Here is a 21,714-nt window from a genome sequence, read left to right as displayed (position 1 = left end):
TATGGACAGTCAGAATTAATAGGTAAATTTTCACGGGAAAATTTTCTGGACATGTGACACCCATGGGCGCAGACATATTAGCATTATGGAATGTGACCCCGAGCACAGCGGGTGTTCTTCCAATGTATTTGAATAGGAAGAATTCTTCCTTTGAGGGAAAATAAGTTACTTGTCGCAAGTTAATAATGTTATGGTAAGAGTTTCCGTAGATAAATATTTTTTTCCGTAGATAGATATTTTTGAAATTACGTTTTGATGATATTGTGAAAAAATTAAGATAACATAATATTCAATAAATTAGCAATGCACAAATTTCTATCAAAATTGCGGTCAAAAATACTATTCCAATTCAAAATTACTAAGACTTGAATAGCGAGGTCACCGCCGGAGGTCAGAGATCAGGCTCGAGGTTACACTCACATTGATACGCATTGGTCACGTGTCCAGAAAATTTTCCCGTGAAAATTTACCTATTAATTCTGACTGATGGAAGACACTATGACCCAACCACGTGACTAGACTCATACACCACTGGTGTATTACTAGACTGCATTTTAACACCGACCCAAAATAAGGACTCAAGCACGAAATAAATCAATAGTTGAATCATATATTTAAATCTTTTATCAGTACTATATTCACAGAGTGACAAGATTATAGAATTTTGTTAAATTGTTGCCATGGTTTCTCGTTTAGTTTGTGAAACTGTGACTCCATACGTATGTAGGTACGAAAATTGCGTTTATCACTTGTTACTGGTGCCTTCGAAGTTCTTTTTATAGGATATGAACTGAGAAAATGAGAACAAAATTTTCTTTGTGACCTTGAATGGAATGTGTGTTGGATGTGTTATCTGCGTTTGATGTTAAGGGTTACATGTGGGGGTGGGGGTGTGGGGTGAATATCAGGGGCGTAGCCAGCTTTCTTGGTCAGGGGGGCAAAATAAAATTTCGGGGGCACAGACGAAAAAAATTGCAGTTGCATCATACAATACATAGAGACTGTATGTCGTTGAGCTTCCCGAAAAAGACCTTATTGGGATGATGTGCGCGCGTAGCGCGAAAAATGGTATTTTACACTATTTTCGCCCATTATCCGGCTGAAAAGGGCTTTATTGTTACAATGTGCGCGTGTAGCTCGGAATTTTTTTTTTTTTTTTACTATTTTGGCCCTGAATTTTGCTAGAAAATGGGCTCCTTGCCCTTTTCTTTTCCTTTGCCCTCCTCGGTTTCTCTTTCATTTTTTGTCAGAGGGGCACTTTTTCTTTCAGTTTTTGTCAGGGGGGCACTCTTCCCCTGATCCCCCCCGCTGGCTACGCTACTGGTGAATATGTGTGTGTATGGATAATGATGAGGTTGATTTACTCGGTGAGAGCATCTAGACAGGAAAGTCTATCTTGATGCTTTCCTTGCTTACAGAGTACAATAACATCGGGAGTAGAACTTGTTTTACTTTTATGTTGTCCGTGAGGATGCGGTTGCATGTTCGTATGTATTTGTAACGATATGGACGGGGTGTGTGTGTGTGTGTGTGTGTTTTTGTTGTTGTTGTTGTTGTTGTTGTTGTTGTTGTTGTTGTTGTTGTTGTTGTTGTTTTGATGATAGCATCCCAAAACAGGAAGTCAACTTTAATGTTTTCCTTGATGCGTGCTATGTTCACAATGGCTGACCCTCAACTTCACCTCCTTACGGTGACCTAAGGATGTGAGCTCATTTTCGTGAGTAATAATTTTTTGAATTTGGCCAGCAAAAACTTGATGTTTGATTATTTACAACAATCCTACTCAATGAATATTTTCATTGGATTCATTCATTAAAGATGTAGTTTCCCCTATTTTAGAATATTTCACTCCACTGTAGAAGGAATGCCTCTTCATCCATTTTTCATTTTACTCCATCCTGCGCTATTCTCTTCTATGTAACGCTATCATATCATCTGATGCCATCCATCCATCGTCTACATTCCCTTCCTCTGCTTCTGACATGGTCTACTCCCTATTCTACAAAAATACAGCACTTTTTTTTATTCAAAATAAATATGTGTCTGTTTTGCCAAATGAAACATAGCGTAATCCTAGTCTGGATTCTAACTGGCAATAAAAGTCAGATTTTAATATTTGGTCAATTTTGAAAATACGCTCCAAAAACATGCCTTCTAGGTCGTTTCAAGGCCAAAGACTTGTAGAAAGACAATTCCAAGTTATGAATTCTATTTTTGGAAAACACATCTTTTTAATAACCAATTATCAAAAATAACACAAAAAATTATGAGCTAATTCTTAGCCTATACCAAGATTTTGAATACTTAGACTTGTCCCAAGTCTTGTACTACAATAATTGTTAGAAAGCGTGCAAAATTTTATGTTTTTGGTCCATTTCCCCTGAAATTGCAAATAATTATGTTAATATTTGACTTTTATTACCAGTTAGACCTAACTAAAGGATTAGGATTTAGCCACGTTTCATTTGTCAAAACCAGCGAATATTTTAATTTCCAAAAACTTAGTGCTGCTTTGAGTCCATCTACCATCTTGTCTTCTATCTACAATAGTTAGCAAAGTTAGTAAAGGTGTAACTTTCACTGAACTTGATAACATCACATGTAGCTCTCACTGAACATCTACAGTAGATAGCAACTTGCAGTAATACAAATGTAACTTTTACTGATCTATCTACAGAAGATAGTTTCTCAAAAAAGGTAACTGTTACTATCTAAAATAAAGTAATAAGGATGTAACTTTTACTGAACTATCTACATACTTGTACTAACTTATCTAAATTAGCACGTTACACTTGTTTTAAAAGGGGCAACGTTTGCTACATTATCTACGGTAGGTATAGCATCTTGCTATAAATATTTGACACTTTCACCCATCTATATACTAAAGATAACAACTCATGCTAGATAGCATTGTATCATTCATTCATTCATTCATTCATTTATTTTTTCATTCATCAAATAGCAAAAAAAGAAAAACCTAGAATACATACAAAATCATAATACAAGTGAGAGTGAAGGAATCACAGGAAAGGCCAAGAAGAGGTGACCTGAAAGTCTGTGATCCCTTGTTTGGTTAATTCATCATTTGATATGGCAGCAGATTGTCATTTCAATGAAGAAATAACAGTAAGCTGCCATATCTTGAGATGAATTAATCTAAATACATTTTTTTAAATCACAGTAAACAATAGTAAATAAGGAAATGCACAACACAAGATAAATAATATTAATATTAATATCAAATGTGATCATATAAACCAGATACAATAAGAATTACTTAACTTTGCATAAGTTGTTTTTTAAATAAATGGCGGAATTGATTAATTGATGATGAACATTTTTATTTAATTTTATCAACATTATTCCATAACTTAGTAGCTGCATATTTAATGGATTTTTCACAGAAAGCTCTTTTGATAAATAGAAGCCTCAGACGATCTTTATTTCTGGTGTTTAAGTCATGAATCTTAGGCTGTTTTACAAACTAATCATCAAAAACACTCGGTAAAAGTCCATTATCATGTTTGTACATTAATAATGTATACATAACCCTGACACTTAAAGTATTATACCTGATCAGTAAGGGATTAGTGCTACTTCTATAATCACTTGCAATTATAATACGAAGTGCCCTCTTTTTGAATTTTAAAAGATCACTTATGTATGATGAGCATGCATAAATAAATGCATACATTGACCAATATGTGTCTGGGGAAGCAATTGCAAACAATATTATTCAAAAGGCAAATTACAGGATGAAATTTATGTATCGCAATGGCAGCTGTCTCAACCAAAACTGTCGCAAAATTCTGTGTTCGGCTTTAATTAAATGCCACTTTGATTATTCATCTTCTTCATGGTATTCCGGACTCAGTCAACGGCTTAAAAACAAACTTCAAATCACTCAAAATAAAATCGTGCGCTATATTTTAAATCTAGAACCTCGGTCACATATTGGTCAAACCGAACTCAACAGTCTGAATTTTTTAAATGTAGAGTGTCGAGTAAAATTTTTTAAATTATGTCACGTGCACAAAATTTATTATGGGTCAAGTGCCCCCTACCTGTGCCAGTTTTTTACTAAAACATCAGAAATTCACAACTATAATACTAGAAGGCGGCCTTTTAATTTCCATGTGCCAAAAATCAAAAGTTCAGCTGGCACTACTTTTTATCACAGTGCAATACGGGATTGGAACTTGCTTCCAAATGACATCAAAAATATCCCCAATCTTAATCATTTCAAGGGTGCAATAAGAAAACATTTCAGTAATGGCTAATTTCCAGTGGGGTCTGTTGTCCATTGTGTGCTTTATTTATTGTTTATGCTCTCTGCCTTTTTTGCCAAAATCTTTCTTTTAAGGACCCCATTGGAAATAAGCCTGAAACACTGGCTTTATGGGTTATCCCGGTTCCTAGTGTATTTTTATCTTCACATTGTATATCTTTTAATTTTTAAGTGTTATATACATGTAATGTATTTTAATCTTGTTATATAATATATTTATGTATTTTGTATTATGGAGCCAAATAAAATCAATCAATCAATCAATATCCCCAAGCTAAAATACCATAGTTGATATACGGTAATATCAAAGAGCAATACAGTGTATATAACGCCTCGTGTGGGGAGGAAGTTTTTTAATTTATTAATGATACCGACATTTCTTGAACATGTTTTTACAATATTGTCAATATGTTCTTTCCAAGTGATATTCTGGTCAATTTGAAGACCTAGAAACTTAGTGCTTGGCACTTTTTCAAGCGGTGTTCTTATTCTAGAGTGGCTGTCAGAATCAAGAAACAGTTGCAAATTGTACTAGGGTTTTGTGTTCTTCTTAGTTACATGTAATTAGTATTTTTAGCATTGACAGATAATTTATTTATGTAACTTTTACTGAACTATCTACAGACTGGTACTATAAATCTAAATTAGCATGTTACCAATGGTTACACTTGATTTAAAAGATGCAACGTTTGCTAACTTATCTACGGTAGGTATAGCATCCTGCTGTAAACATTTGACACTTTCACCACGTTCACTCAACTATATACTGAAGATAACAACTATACAGTAGATACTAGATAGCATGTAATCGTATAAAGATGAAATGTTTACTGCAATATACAGTAAATAGAATACTTTAATAAAGATAACTATCGACAGTATACGGTATTTAAAATTAAAATTTCTGATACCATGGTATCAGAAAATTTAAAACGTTATCATGATTAGGCTCTACAACGAATCTGTGGTGACAATGACATTAACACTAACTGTATCCAATATACCATCTACTGTACATACTTACAAAGGATTCGTTATAAATTGATGGTTCCAATCATTGCAATCTTATTACGTGGGGTATACGCACATATTTCATTCACTGGGTAAGTCCTCTATAAAATGTTGCAATTCATACAACATTGAGTTAACTTTGTCTTAATTTATGGCCACATATACAGTGAAATAGTAGGGAAAAGGATGATTTTCTAGATACTGACTAGTAGTATGGATATGCATGTGCCAGCAAGTATTCCTGGTTAATATCAGCACGCCGTGCAGCTTTACTTCCGTGTTTCGTGTTGACCGGATTTCTAATTTCTGTATTTGCATGTACATTAGTACTAGCATACCTGCGAAGCTAATACAATTAATTTGTATATAAATTATATTCAACAAGTTTCCAACACTCATATTATTTAAAAGGGATATATTCACAAGAATGCATAATATATATTTTCATACTGTATTTCGTGTTCCAGTGCCATATACCAAATTATTTTGTTTTCGTGTCAAGGTAGATCGCTCTATGTATTTGCTTGAAATAAGGAAATAATATGTTTTTAATAGAAGTAATGAGTGAGGTAAAGTACGCAGTTTAACATTATGGCTTTTGTTTGAAGCAAATCAGAAACACCGTTTTCATTAAACAAAAAGATTTGTTATTTCCATGTATTCTGTTTTTACCGATTGTCTAAAATTAGAGAATCACGATTCTTTGCCTTATATTATAAGTTTTAAGTATTAAAACCAAACTCTGAGCAACTTGGATTTGTCTATATGGAACTGATATTAAAACAAGAATGAAAGTTAATAAGTAGAGAAAAAGGAATTTCGTCATTTTTCTTCGTCATAAACCAAACTCTGGTTGGTGTATTTTGGTAAACGAACAATTTGGTTTGTAGCCCCCGAACACAGACCCAAGAGGAGACGAGGAAGGTCATTTGAAACATATGTATCAGGCATGTCATAGTATATGATGCAACAGGCTTCTCCATTCATTACTACTATCTTTAATATTTTTCATCAGATCGGAATAGACTGCGTTTGGAAAATGGGTCAAGTGATTAAGTCATCGTCTAAATGTCATATTGACATCCTCACTGATGATGCTCTCATTATCATCTTCTCATTCCTCACTCTATATGAACGTCTTATGGTCATGAGGTAGGTACATAGGGGTGTGTATCTGTAAGGGTGGCGGGTGACACTTACCAGACAGGGTACATCGTCGGGATGTCCTTTTGACATCCTCACTGATAATACTCTCATTATCATTTTCTCATTCTTCACTCTTTTGAAAGTGTTATGATCATGAGGTAGGTACATAGGGGTGTGTGTCTGTAGGGGTGGCGGGTGACACATACCAGGCAGGGGTGCATCGTCGGGATGTCCTTTTGACATCCTCACTGATAATACTCTCATTATCATTTTCTCATTCTTCACTCTATATGAAAGTGTTATGATCATGAGGTAGGTATATAGGGGTGTGTGTCTGTGGGGTGGCGGGTGACACATACCAGGCAGGGGTGCATCGATCAATGTCTCATTCCTCATACATATGAAAGTATTATGACCATGGGGTAGGTATATAGGGGTGTGTATCTGTAGGGAGGGACGGGTGATACTTACCAGACAGAGGTACATTGTGGGAATACTTTTCGTTTCAACATGACATTGTGGAACTTTTTCCTTGTAAGCGAGCATAGGCCTATCACACATGCCTGGGAAAGTTAATGATAGAGCAAAGTAAATTGATTACGTATACAAGTGTGCAAAAGGCGCTTCTCCTGCCTCTTCGATTAAAATATTAATATCAAATTACATTAAAGTTACGGTTGATCAATGTCATATTAAGGTTACTCTTCCTTTCGTGCCCTGCGAGGTCCTTTTTGGAGTGTTTAGTATGGGAGTAGCCGGCTTCGGACTTGCCGCCCGGCCCCTGTGACCTTGATGTTTGTGGTTGGTATTGAAAACAATACCTTCTGTAAAATCCCCACTCTCATAATTGACTAACTTGCAATATTAGAAAGGTGAGTGTTCAATAAAATTTTACATTTTCTGTTTTATTACTTTTTCCATTTCACAGAGTTTCTAAGAGATGTCATAGAATACTGTCCAATCCTCAAGCTTGGACCCATGTTGATTTCTGGCAACAACAATTGACAAGGAATAAGTTGACAGCTAGCAGATACAGTAAAACTTGGATCTTTCCAGACGACAAAGAGTCTGTCCTGGATTTCCTGAAGAAGTACACCAGCGGCTCATTGAAATCTATTTATCTTAAGGTTGTAAGCAAAGATATCCTAACGCATCTTAAGAAAAATTGTGGCAATCTGGAAATTATTTCCTTCATATCGGCGAATGATCCGGTAGATTCGGCAGATATTTCAGACTTCTTATCACGGAATGATCCGGCAGATACTTCAGACATATATTTGTCTTTTCCTGAAATAATTCCCCTGCCTAAAACCATCAAGGTATGTGAAGTTTCGTGGTTTAGTTTTGCTAAAAATGGTGAAAAACAATGGGAAAACCTGATGATGTGCTTTGCAAAGTGTCCCAATCTTCGGCGTCTCATACTCCATGGCATAATTTTAACATCAGAAGTCTGCATGGCACTATCTGCTTCAAAAGTAACTGAACTTTCTCAACTGAGCTTTCTCAATATGCGGGTAGCTGGTGGAGGCAACCATAATAGTAGTCAACTAAACACAGCGTTGATATCACTCTACAATTTGACCAAAATTACATCCTTTAGAATGTCAACCGACGATGATCTAGACAGCAGCCAAAGGTGGCTCAACCTTAACAGGTTTTTGTGTGCTATTACTGGCAAATGGCAAGATTTAAGGTGTCTATCATTGATTGGAATACAAGCGCTCTCATGTCAAACCTTTGCTCTGATGACCTCGGCATTGACACAGCTGCAAATATTGGAACTCCACGGCCAGTCTATTACAGATGAGAACATAAGCCTCATTGCTAAACACCTGAAGAAACTTACCACTCTAAAACTCACAGATGGTATCTATACACCGATTGGTATCAGTATGCTGGGCGGTCACCCTTCTATCGAAAAGCTGTATCTATTGCAAAACAACCAAGTACAGCAATCACCAGAGTGGCTTCTGGCCGTCTATGATGTCATACTTTCTCTTCCAAAGATAACATATGTTAAACTGATAGGATACAGGGTAATATCACTACACGCAAAGGAACAGATACCTAAGGTGACTAGAGATGTTCAGATAGAGGTTGAAAACTCGGAAATTCGATTTGAAGAAATTGAAGAAACCGTGTTGAGGCAAGAACAGGTGTTGCTTGACTAGACTCATACCACTGATGCCATAATGTACGATCTTCTAATATGCAATTGATTAATATTTTGAAAACCTAATTTTTTTGGTGTATTGTTTACATATGTCCCATCTTGCATCTAAATGGAATCTGCCAAATGTGTTGTGTTTGTAGGTCAACAGGGCAATTTTGACATAAAGTTTAATTATGATTTTTTAAGTATCCCATAGAACTCCATGTTAAACGGCCAAAATAGCCAATGGAGTATCTTTCACAAGGATTCTGATTTTTGGTCGGAAATTTGACTTTAAAACACCTACCGATTTGTTTATTTTGAGGAATTACCAAAATACGGACATTATTATTACATCGTTTAAATTTTTATTTTTATTTTTATTTTCACACCTTCCTTTTTTTTAAAGATATTTATTTTTTATTAACTTTCTCAAATGTTTTTCAAATGTCAAAACGAAATGTGTGCAGATTGAAATGGAGCTCAATATTCAGTTGGGTAGGGCACAGAGAACCTAAAGCTGGATTTTTGAAGGGTATGAAGGACTTTTAAGAAATGTGAGAGACCTTATTTGAATATAAACATGATGTGAAAGAAGGCAAAAACTAAGTTTAAAATCAGTTCTAGATCTGCAGTGTTTGTTACGCACTGTGTACTCACATTCACTATGCAGGTGCCTCGTGGACAAAAATTTAAAGTGGGTATTGCAGTAAAAAACAAAGGCTCATATAAATAAATAAATAAAACTACAAATACGATACATTTCATGTTTTCACAGATACATGTAGTGACTATTGAACATATCATTTATATAAAGTTTCAACAACTGAAAAATTAAATTTTTTCCAAAAATAATAAGTATGGCATCTTTGCCTTATTGCACTTTTTTGGCTCATCCTGTATCTATATTAGATAGAAACTTGCAGTAATAAAAATGAAACTTTTACTGAACTATCTACAGTAGATGGCAACTTGTAGTAAAAAGTATGTAATTTTTAATGTAATATCTACATGATCTACAGAAGATAGTTTCTCAAAAAAGGCCACTTTTACTGAATATCTAAATTAGCATCGTAAACATGTTAAAAGTGCAACATTTGTTGTATTATCTACGCATCCTGTTGTAAAATATATCACTTTTACTCAAATATTATTAATAAAGATGGAAATTGTACTGCAATATACAATTTAATAATTAATATCATATTGTAATAAAGAAAACTTTCACTGAACTATCTACAGTATATGGCATATAAAAGGAATTTGAAACGTTATCATGATTTTTCATTACGCCCTAAAACGAATCTGGAAACCAAACTAAAAAAAATCTCAAAGTGAAAATGACATTAAAGTGACATTAACAGTGGTTAACTGTATCCATTATACCATCTACTCCACATACTTACAAAGGATTCGTTTTAAATTAACGGTGAGTACTGAACTTTGTTCTGACTTGTTCTGGTTCATCATGTTCATGGTTACGGTCGTGTGAGCCCTTTCCGATAACGTGTGTGCATAGGATAAGCTCTTACCGGGTAAGTCCTAGCACTATAAAATATTGCAATTCCATACAAAACTGCGTAAAACTTTTTTTATTTCTTGTAATATTAGCCATATTATATGGTGATATAGTATATCGAAAAAAATTCTAGATAGTGTCATGGATAAATGTAAGCGCCATAAATGTATTTCTGATAATAATATCATCACATCGTGTAGCTTTAAATACTTCCGTGTTTCGTGTTGACGGGATTTCCCCTCTGATTTTGCACGTACGTGTATAGAGGAGTACTACTACTACTAGGCTACTACTCTCTTTATGTAAAATATTGAAAATTCACTCTAACAGAAAGAGTGCTTTCTCATTCTTAAAATGACTGAAACCCACTCTCAAAAGAGTGGAAATGAAATGACTCTCACTCAAAAAAGTGGCGATTCACTCTTAATTGAGTAAATTATATTACTCTCTTGTCACTAAGAGCCAATTTTACTCGATAAGAGTGAAAATCAGTTCACTCTTGACAGGGAGTGAACATTTCACTCTTTTACATTTAGAGAGTAGCATATCTCATACCTGTTGGAAAAATACAATTAATATAACCATATAAATCATTTACTGACAAGTTTTTCAACACTCATATTCTTTGAAGTGATATTATTCTGAAAATACATGCTCCAAATATAAATGTATTTGAATTTTGTGTTCTTTTTGTCGCATCATATCCCACAATACAAATTGTGACATTCAGGAGCAGGTGGTGTAAAATTACATTTATGCAGAATTATTATGTTACAACGATATGTTGTTTCCGTGTTAAGGAGTCGGTCACCCACCTTTGCACAGTATTTGTTGTGGGGACTGAGAGCACATCAGACACACCAAATTGCACAAGTAATGTCCTCCTAATATCATAAATGGTTCCAAGAAAATAAGTCCCCCCTAAGTATTTTTGGTATAATCCAAAAACGGCTTGATCAATTCTCTTGTTTTAAAGTTCGGAACATAGGCTGATTAGTTATGCATCAAGTGAATGGGGTTTTGTTGTTATCTTTTATCATCTTCACTGAGAAATACAGCCATTTATAAAATTTTTGGCCAAAAAAAAGCTGCACTTTTCTACATAGGCTTTTTATGCATGACGTTTGGTTTCAGACCTCTTTCACAGGGAGAAAATTAATCAAAAAGGAATGTTTCTATTTTTTTTATTAAAATAACTTCAGTTAAGATGTTCATAAATTAATTTTTACACATTTCAAACATGTTTTATGGTTCAGTGAGTAATCATATAGCCATTTATGAAATTTTATTCATCAACCAAAGTTTTTTGTATGAGTAGTTAAGGTAGACTTTTTCGGACACTGGGCGTGGCTAATTAGCATATATGAATATTCATGAGATGGGCGTGGTTAATCAGCATATATGAAGATTCATGAGATGGGCGTGGCTAATTAGCATATATGAATATTCATGAGATGGGCGTGGCTAATTAGCATATTCATGAGATGGGCGTGGCTAAAAATGTTGAAAAAAATTTCACAAAAAAAAAAAAAATTTCAACAACAAAAAATTTGAAAAAAATGTAAAAAAAATTTTGGAACAAAAATTTGAAAAAAAATTTAAAAAAAAATTGTTGAAAAAAAAATTTCAAACAAAATTTCAAACAAAATTTGACTTTTGACCCGTTTTTGTTCTAGAAACACCGAAATTTTAAAAATAAGAGAAATTTTCCTAAAATAACGCGTCGTATCCGCCGTATTACGGAAGGTAACGGCGTCCAATTCGGTATATACGGTAAGGGTCGAATTACAAACTTCCCCCGGGGGTCGAGGAGTCGAAAGTCAAAATGCACTACGTTACCCCACTCTTTGACTCATTTTGAAGCATTTTATCGTGCAACTGATGCGCGTTTCGTTACGCAAATGACGCATTTTGTTACGCAATCGGCGTCACTTCCGGGTCGAGGGTCGCTTCCGTGTAACATGATCAGGGCTTTAAGTTTTACCTCGATACGTGCTATAGAACGAAAAATACGAAGTTTCCCTAGACAAAATTTATTTTTTAAGCGCATCGACCTTTCGACTCCCGCGGGAAGTTTGTAATTCGACCCTTACCGTATATACCGAATTGGACGCCGTTACCTTCCGTAATACGGCGGATACGACGCGTTATTTTAGGAAAATTTCTCTTATTTTAAAATTTCGGTGTTTCTAGAACAAAAATTTTTTTCAAATTTTTTTGAAAATTTTTTCAAATTTTTTGAAATTTTTTTCAAATTTTGTTTAAATTTTTTAGCCACGCCCATCTCATGAATATGCTAATTAGCCACGCCCATCTCATGAATATTCATATATGCTAATTAGCCACGCCCATCTCATGAATCTTCATATATACTAATTAGCCACGCCCACCTCATGAATATTCATATATGCTAATTAGCCACGCCCAGTGTCCGAAAAAGTCTACCTTAACTACTTGTATGCATTAAAATGCGTAATTTTAACACATTTTTCATTCTAATTAAATTTATTAAGAAGGAACAACTGTAACTTCAATGATAAATCTTGTGTTCATTGATTAATTTAACCAATTACAGGTTAGATCTTTTATGCTGGATCCCTATACACTTGTTTCATTGGTTTTAAATTTTCTTTCTCGTACAGTGGTGTTGAGGTATGGAACAAAATTCATTATGATGTAAGGAACGCCTCAAATTTACAATGTTTTAAGAATATGTATAAGTTTAAGCAAGGAAGTACTAAAAGTACTTCCATGGTTTAAGTTATAATATGATGTTATTAGTGGTTTCATATGTATTTAACAGTGTAATAGAGATGTTCATTTGTCTGGTTTTCTGGTCAAATAATTGTTCCTCTAGTTGGTGCTATATTAGTTTGTCATTTTATTTTATTTTATTTTATTAGTTCTTATTTTGCCTGGGGAAACCCCATCAGTGCAAGCACTGTTTTTCAGGGGTGCCCAGGGGTCAAACAAAATACATCAAAATCTTTTAAACACATACATTAAAATTAAATATGAAATACAGATAATAAGATAGAATTGCACATGTATACAACATACTTAATAAAACACTATGTAAAAATACATTTAAATACCCATGCCAGCTGGGATTACATTAGATGCACATAATTATAGTGAAGGAGCATTTGAAATATCAAAATTGCACGAAGAAAAGTAATGAATAAAAATGGTGTTATGAATATAAAATATGCTTGAATGCTCCGAGACTTACTGGAAGGGGATTTTTTGCTATTTGAGGTAATTCATTAAAAGACACCACCCCTCTTGAAACAAATTTGCGTTTGTCAGAATTATTTTTGTATGAAGGGGGGACCAGATTTCCCTGAGAGCATGCTCTCGTCATGTGGTTATGGGTTTTATGAGCATGATTAAAAATATTGCACAGGTTGGAAGGAAGACTGCATGTAAGACTTTTGAAAACCATGACATTCAAATGAATGGAGCGACGATCATGAAGCTTTTGCCACCCAAGGGTGCGAAGCAAAACGTTGGTAGGATACCTACGAGGAAGACCGAGAATTATCTTACCAGCTGCATTTTGAAGTTTGTCAAATTTAGAAAGATAAGTCTTGCATGCATTCCCCATACAACGTCACAATAGTCGAAATGAGGGACAATAAGTGATTTAAAAGCAAATTCAATGTGTGTTGCGGGAGGATATTGCGAACACGCCTAAGCAAACCGATACGTTTGTTTATTTTAGAGACCAATTTATCGGTGTTAACACTCCAAGTGAGAGAGGGGTCTAACCAAATGCCAAGATATTTAAAACAATTTACATTTACGATGGGGTCATTTTTGATATAAACATTGAGAGACTCTTCGGTCCTGCCTAATTTTTGTTGAGTTGCAAACAACATGGATTTGGTTTTTTTAACATTCAAAGTGAGGTAGTTATTCTGCAACCATTTGGAAATATGATCCAGCTCTGAATTAAGAGTTCTATTAATCTCTTCGACTGATTTACCCTTTACAAAAATGGCTGTATCATCAGCATATAAATAGACCTTGGAATCAGAACTCTTAAGGTGGTTAGAGAGGTCATTTATATAAATTGTAAAAAGCAGGGGGCCAAGGATTGACCCCTGAGGGACGCCAACATTTATGGGAGCCTTGGTAGAGTAATGATCTCCCACTTTGGTTATTTGAAAACGATTATTTAAATACGATGAGAACCAGTCAAGTTCTACGCCATGCTTTCCTACACTCTGAAGCTTTTCAACAAGAACATTATGATGGACCGTGTCGAAGGCCTTTTTAAGGTCCAGAAAGACTGCACCTGTAAAATGACCTGAGCTCATATTATCAAGCAAATAATCAGAGACGTTAACAAGACACGTTTGTGTGGAATGCTTTGGCCTAAATCCCGACTGGTTCGAAGACAAAATATTATTACTATCAACAAAGTTGTATAATTGGGTGTGAACAATTTTTTTTTTTTTTTTCATGCAGGCAGGTATAACAGATATTGGTCTATAATTGCTAGTATCAAGGGGATCCCCTCCTTGAAGATCGGTGAAACACGACTTACTTTCCATGCAGAGGAACAATACCGGTTACCAGACTTAGGTTCATGATATAAGCCAGTGGTTTAGCTAGATATTCATAACCAACCTTGAGGAGTTTCGGGCTGATGTTATCAAGGCCAGTGGCCTTACCACCATCAAGGTTTCTGAGAAGTTTATAAACATCCTCCTCAGTTATTCTGGAAAAACAGAACTGTCTAGCTTCCGATGATGCACCTTTGCATGGATGATCCTCAAGGACTGGGTCAGCCTGGATGGCTTCTGCGAGCTCCTTGCCTATGTTGGAAAAAAAAGCTGTTAAACTCATTGGCAATTGTCTCACCATCATTAATTACTGCATCTTTGACCTTTAAGCTATTTATCGGTTTATGTTGAGAAGCAGGGATTACTGTCTTGATGGTTTTCCATAGTTTTTTTTTTTTTAAATTCGCAATTTAATACACATTTTAGGGCAAATCATTAAAATTGATATTTTTGATATTTAACAGTACTTGAAGTAAACTTTATAAATCTGATGATTTATACTTAAAGTGTATGTAGGTGGGATGAAAAGCCGACGATCAATTGAAAATTTTGACCTTTCGTATTGAAGATATGGATTTTTTCCCCAAAACACCAAAAAAAATTAGGTCTTTTTGGGAAAAAATCCATATCTTCAATATGAAAGGTCAAAATTTTCAATTGACCGGCGGCTTTTCCTCCCTGCTACATACACTTTAAGAATATGTCATTAGATTTATATTATTTACTTCGAGGACTGTTATATATCAAAATTTTGAAAAATATCAAATTTTTATAATTTGTCATAAAATTTGTATTATATTGTGATTTTCAAAAATGAAAATTATTTGATATCAGAAAGACATGCTTCGTATTCAGAATGCAATTCGATAGGTCTGAGGTGCTCTCATGTTCCACAAAAAATACTGTCGAAACGTAATAAACGCTCATATTAGATCCCTTAATAAGCTGCAGCATTCATTTTAATTTATTCACTGAACCCTAAAAACTGTTTTTGAATGTGTGACACCTAAATCAGGAAAAGCTTAAATTTAATTAAATCAAGTTATGCTTCTTTTTGATTAAATTACTCACTTCTAGGGAGCCTAAAGCCTATGTAGAAAAATGCAACTTTTTTTGACCGAAAATTTCATAAAAGGCTGCATTTTGCAATGAAGATGATAAAAAGCAGCACTCGCTAAAACCCGCTCACTTGATGAATAACTAATCAGTCTATGTTCCAAACTTTTAAACAAGAGAAGTGATCAAGCCGTTTTTGGATTATAATAAAATGTCTTAGAGGGGGACTTACTTTTTGGAACCGTTTATACGCGATATAATACCAATTTCATGGCAAATTATTAAAAATTTATATTTTTGATATTTTTGATATTTAACAATCCTCAAAGTAAACTTAATAAATCTAATGATTATGTAAAAGTGTATGTAGCTGGGAGGAAAAGCCGTCCATCATATAACAACTTTGACCTTTCGTCTTGAAGATATACATCCCCCCAAAAAAAAAAAAAACCCTAACATTTTACTCCTGTTCATTAATACCTACTATTTATAAACCAACAAGAATCACAGAAACAACTGCTACAATTATTGATAATATCCCGGGATAATATCCTTACAAACAATGAGAATAATCAAATCTACAATTATGATTACTGACATAAGTGACCACTTTCCAACTACTTTATCGACCAACCTCGAAGTAGAAAATCGACCGTGTATATAGCCCCCGAACACAGACCCAAGAGGAGACCAGGAAAGTCATTCGAAACATAATCTTAGGCATACCATAGTACAAGATTTCTTAATTTATAAGTACTATCTTTAATATTTTTCCATCAGGTCGGAATAGACTGCGTTTGGAAAATGGGTCAAGTGATTACGTCATCGTCTGAATGCCATATTGACATCCTCACTGATGATGCTCTCATTATCATCTTTTCATTCCTCACTCTATATGAACGTCTAATGGTCATGAGGTACGTATGTAGGGGTGTGTATCAGTAAGGAGGGTTGGCGGGTGAACACTTACGAGAGAAATATTGTGGGAATAATTTTCATTTCAACATGCCATTGAGATTTTTCCTTGTTAGTATAGGCATATCGCACAAATTAATTTGCAAAATAATAGATCAAGTTGGTAGGCACTGATTGGTTGATACATTTACGTGACAAGCAAAGCGATGTCGTTTTTGCAAAAGCAATGGGTATCGATCGATCGTCTCGACACTCTGAAAAGTAAACACAGAGCATGCGCGAGAATCGCGTTTATGCAAAAGTGATCGAGTTTAAATTCACATTGAGAATTAACACATTTTATCCCTATTCATTCTATACAAACAAAAGCCAAGATTTTCAATCACAACATACAATTTTTGCTCTAAATCGTTGGATCTTGAGAATTAAACAACTTACCATCTCTTTCTTCCATGCCCTAAGATAGGAAAAGTGTACATTTTGGAAAGCTTTGTAGTTTCACTAGTTTGTACCACAGGAATCAAAATATGCAGTGGTCATGTTGCAGGAAACACACTAAACAAAAGATTTTCCAAAATGTAACAAAGTTTCAGCGAAAGACCTTCCTTATCTTTTCACACCATGTATTACGACTTCGATTACTACAACATAGCAATATTATATATTTAACAGTCAAAATTTGCAATAAAGTATTAATTGAATAGCACAATGATCAGGCATTTTCCATGATATCACACCAGCTAATACATAGGGCAGGAATTATCATAGTGCCAGATGAGCCCAAGATCCTTAGCCCCAAATTTGGGAGGATAACAAAAATGAAATTTTTAAAAAGTGGAGAAATTTAGTGAAGCACCCGGTTAGGTAGTACGTTATGTCACAGACATGGGGTGGATGGGGTCTGGGGTATAACGTGTGATCCAGATAGCCAATGGGGTCTTAAATTTTAGCATGACCTATGGCGCTAACAAGAATTGTCTTTAAAAGACAGAGTTCACGGATCAGGTGTATTTGCTCAACTTTCAATTTTCATATCTAACCTACTCTGCACTGATTTGACAATAAGTGATTTGAGTCTCATGATTTGAGGCATACCAGGATTTATTTCCTGGCCTATTAACCACAGGGTTGGTGGGCTACATTAGCTATTCAAGACACAGGGTAAGGGATATACTGTGCATATGAGATGTGGGTTCAAGAGCCATTATAGTTCACTGCGTGAACAAAAATGTATCCGGCGTTGACCATACCACAACCCCTTGTTTTGCTAATGAGCTGCTCAAGGATAATATTACAGTCAATCTTGTTCGTTATAGTTCTTGTTCATTGGTCTTGTTCTTGGTCTTGATCAGTAAAATTCACTGCGTGAATAAAAATGTATCCGGTGTTGACCATACCACAACCCCTTGTTTTGATAATGAGCTGCTCAAGGATAATATTACAGTCAATCTTGTTCAGTGCGAAACCTGTCCCAAGTTCCTAAAACATAAGTGGTGGTGGTGGTGGGGGGGGGTTTGGGGGCACTGAGCATTATAAGACCGACCGTTTTCCCGCTATTTTTAATTGGATTTGCAATTTTTTTCACGTTCATTTGACCCCTGCCCCTATAACGCTACGCCGCTGATAATAGTTATAGGGGCCTACCAGAGAGTGAAAAAGAAACCTACGGTGATAAATAAAACAACAGAAACGTGCTGTAAAATCCCCACTCTCATAATTGACTAAGCTGCCATATGAGGTGAGTGGCCAATAAAATGTTTCTTTTTTATTATTATTATTCCATTTCACAGAGTTTCTAAGATATGTCATAGAATACTGTCCAATCCTCAAGTCTGGACCCATGTTGATTTCTGGCAACAACAGCAATTGACCAGCATGACAAGGAAGAGGCTGAAATCTAGCCGATGCAGTAAACATTGGATGTTTCCAGCCGACAAAGAATCTGTCCTGGGTTTCCTGAAGAAGTACACCAGTGGCTCATTGAAATCTATTTATCTTAAGGTTGTAAGCAATGATATCCTATCGCATCTTAAGAAAAATTGTGGTAATCTGGAAATTATTTCCTTCTTATCGGCGAATGATCCGGTATATACGGCCAGGGATACGGCAGATATTTCAGACATATACTTGTCTTTTCCTGAAATAATACCCCTGCATAAAACCGTCAAGGTATGTGAAGTTTCGTGGTTGGCTAGAAATGATAAAAACCAATGGGGAAAGCTGATGAAGTACCTTGCAAAGTGCACCAATCTTCAGCGTCTGATACTCCATGGCATAGTTTTATCTCCAGAAGGCTGCATGGCACTATCTGATTCAAAGTTAACTCAGCTTTCTCAACTGAGTTTTCTCAACATGCGGGTAGCCTGTGGACCCTATCACGAGAGGAGTAGTCAAGTAAATACAGCGTTGATATCACTCTTCAATTTTACAAACATCACATCCTTTAGAATGTCAACCTATGATCCAAACAACAGCGAATACTGGCTCAACATGGACAGGTTTTTGTGTGCTATTACTGACAAATGGCAAGATTTAAGGTGTCTATCATTGATTGGAATACAGGCGCCCTCATATCAAACCTTTGCTCTGATGACCTTGGCATTGACACAACTGCAAATATTGGAGCTCCATGGCAAGACGATTACAGATGAGAACATTAGCCTCATTGCAAAACACCTGAAGAAGCTTACAACTCTAAAGCTTACAGATGGAATCTATACACCGAATGGCATCAGTATGTTGGGTGGACACCCTTCTATCGAAAAGCTTTATCTATTGCAGGGGAACCAGAGAAAACAATCACCAGAGTGGCTTTTGGTCGTGTATGATGTCATTATTTCTCTTCCTAAGATAACCTTCGTGAAGCTGATAGGATACAGGTTAATATCACTACACGCAAAGGAGAAAATACCAAAGATGACTCGGGATGTTCAGATAGAAGTTGAAAATTCGGACTTTTGCTATATGGAAGACATTATGACCAATCCAGCTGACTAGACTCATACACCACTGGTGTATTACTAGACTGCATTTTAACACCGACCAAAAAAATACGGACTCAAGCACGAAATAAATCAACATTTGAATCCTACATTAAAATCTTTTATTTTTTTATTAGTACTATATTCACAGAGTGACAAGATTATAGAAACTTGTTAAATTGTTGCCATTGTTTCTCTTTTAATTTGTGAAACTATGACTCCACACGTATGTAGGTACGAAAATTGGGTTTATCACTTGTTACTGGTGCCTTCAAAGTTCTTATGAACTGAGAAAATGAGAACAAAATTTTCTTTGTGACCTTGAATGGAATGTGTGTTGGGTGTGTTGGGTATGTTAAAGACTCATTCGGTGATCCACAGTGTCATCGCCCCGATATCTTCATCATGGCAGAAAATGCCATGGTAGGTTGAATCCACAGTTACGCATGGCCATTGTATTCCCACCTGTTTAATAGTTTTTAAATGCATAGTGGGCTGAAGGACATCCGACTAAGGCTAATGACATTAGCCTGTGACTGACCTCTGTACGGTCAGCGAGCATACATTCGCCATTGTCATCTGCTTATAGACTGCCTCTACGATAGTCTCCTACACAGCCAGTTTGTGTCAGTCGGTCTGACACTCGTCGATCCTGTATGTTCGTGATAGCCACATACAGTCTGGCCCGAGACTACATCCACGAGGGTCTACGCTGCGCTATTTAAAATCTTGAATTTTGGTCACTTTTTCAGCTCAAGACGCACGCTACTCTCTCAAGCCGCAAACTAACGACTATCATATCTGTTCAAAATATATATTCGAGTGCAAGGAACCACATCTGGTTTATTTATACGAAATCATTTACGGGAGATATTCATCATTTTCCACCCCGGTATCCAAAGATTTATCGTCTGAATATCAATTGTGCATAGCACATTTACGAGTATCGATCCCGTGTATTCATTTCAGTGTCTCTGGTTGTATAATGTAATTATTAACCGGGCGATGTCGGTGTGTGATCCCAGCGCAAGTGTAAAAAAATTAAAATTGTTTATAAATTGCTTAAAAGTGAAGGATAAGTCATTCAAATTGTCATTTGGTATTTTTGAAATGACAGATTTGGCAAAAAACAAAGAAAACAGCAGTACTGACGAAGTTGAAGCCCCATTCAAATACATGTCAGCTAATTTAGATACTGTCAGTATCTAAATTACAGATTCGTGTGAGATGTCTTATTTTGTCTTAAATACACGGCTTTCGGCTGAACCACTCGAAGGCTATGTTGGCACATCTATGACAATGACAAAGGTACCAAAATATGAATTTTGATGATTTTTACGATCGTCCGGATGAGCAAATCACTGAATGGCCCTTTAACTGCGTTTGGTGTTAAAGGTTACATGTGTGTGGGGGTGTATGTGTGGGGGTGTGTGGGGGTGAATATGTGTGTATAGATAATGATGAGGTTGATTTACTCGATGAGACAGGAAGGTCTACCTTGATGCTTCCCTTGCTTACAGAGTACAATGACATCGGGAGTAGAACTTGTTTTACTTTAATGTTGTCCGTGTGGATGGGGTTGCATGTTCTAATGTATTTGTAACGATATGGACGGTGTTTTTTGTTTTTTTTTTTTGTTTTTTTTTTTGGTGATAGCATCCCAAAACAGGAAGTCAACTTTAAAGTTTTCCTTGATGCGTGCTATATTCACCAAAGTGCCTTCATTAAATGGCTGACCCCCAACCTTGCCTCTCTTCCTGTGATCATGCCATCAGCCAAGTTGGCAAGAGCTCAGATTCGTGAGTAATAATTTATTGAATTTGGCCAGCAAAGCATTAACGTTTGATTATTTACAACAATCCTACTCAATGAATATTTTCATTGAATTTTTATTTATTTATTTTATTTATTTATTTATAACATTTGGCACAAGTCTAGGCAGATCCAATATTAACACAATAAATTGAAGGATTGCCCTTACATTAAAATCAAAACATTACTAGAAAATACATATAATCATTCATTCATTAAAGCAGTAGTTTTCCCTATTACATCATGTTTCACTCCATTGCAAA

At 35.5% G+C, this 21,714-nt stretch overlaps 1 protein-coding gene across 2 annotated transcripts; it reads left to right on the top strand.

The window, feature by feature from the left end:
- Nucleotides 1-5,177: 5,177 nt before the first annotated feature.
- LOC140137458 (uncharacterized) lies at nucleotides 5,178-20,575 on the top strand. 2 transcript variants are annotated; one of them, XM_072159151.1, is made up of 5 exons: nucleotides 5,230-5,391; nucleotides 6,315-6,451; nucleotides 7,374-10,132; nucleotides 16,524-16,660; nucleotides 18,449-20,575. In XM_072159151.1, the coding sequence occupies exons 2-3, from the start codon at nucleotides 6,339-6,341 to the stop codon at nucleotides 8,614-8,616; spliced, it is 1,356 nt and encodes a 451-aa protein (XP_072015252.1). In that variant the 5' UTR covers nucleotides 5,230-5,391; nucleotides 6,315-6,338; the 3' UTR covers nucleotides 8,617-10,132; nucleotides 16,524-16,660; nucleotides 18,449-20,575. The 2 variants fall into 2 exon arrangements, with proteins under 2 accessions (XP_072015253.1, XP_072015252.1); XM_072159152.1 differs by lacking the exons at nucleotides 7,374-10,132; nucleotides 16,524-16,660 and having other exon boundaries at nucleotides 5,178-5,391.
- The last annotated feature ends 1,139 nt before the right edge of the window (nucleotides 20,576-21,714 follow it).

This window comes from Amphiura filiformis, chromosome 17 (genome assembly GCF_039555335.1).
Source record: "Amphiura filiformis chromosome 17, Afil_fr2py, whole genome shotgun sequence".
NCBI lineage: Eukaryota > Metazoa > Echinodermata > Ophiuroidea > Amphilepidida > Amphiuridae > Amphiura > Amphiura filiformis.
This window is presented reverse-complemented; position numbering and strand designations above follow the sequence as displayed.

Excerpts from the sequence above, each read along its gene's own strand:
- LOC140137458 (XM_072159151.1), top strand. The coding sequence starts at position 6,339 with ATGGGTCAAGTGATTAAGTCATCGTCTAAATGTCATATTGACATCCTC. Across the intron at positions 6,452-7,373 it reads GAACGTCTTATGGTCATGAG|AGTTTCTAAGAGATGTCATA; the intron begins GTAGGTACATAG and ends TCCATTTCACAG.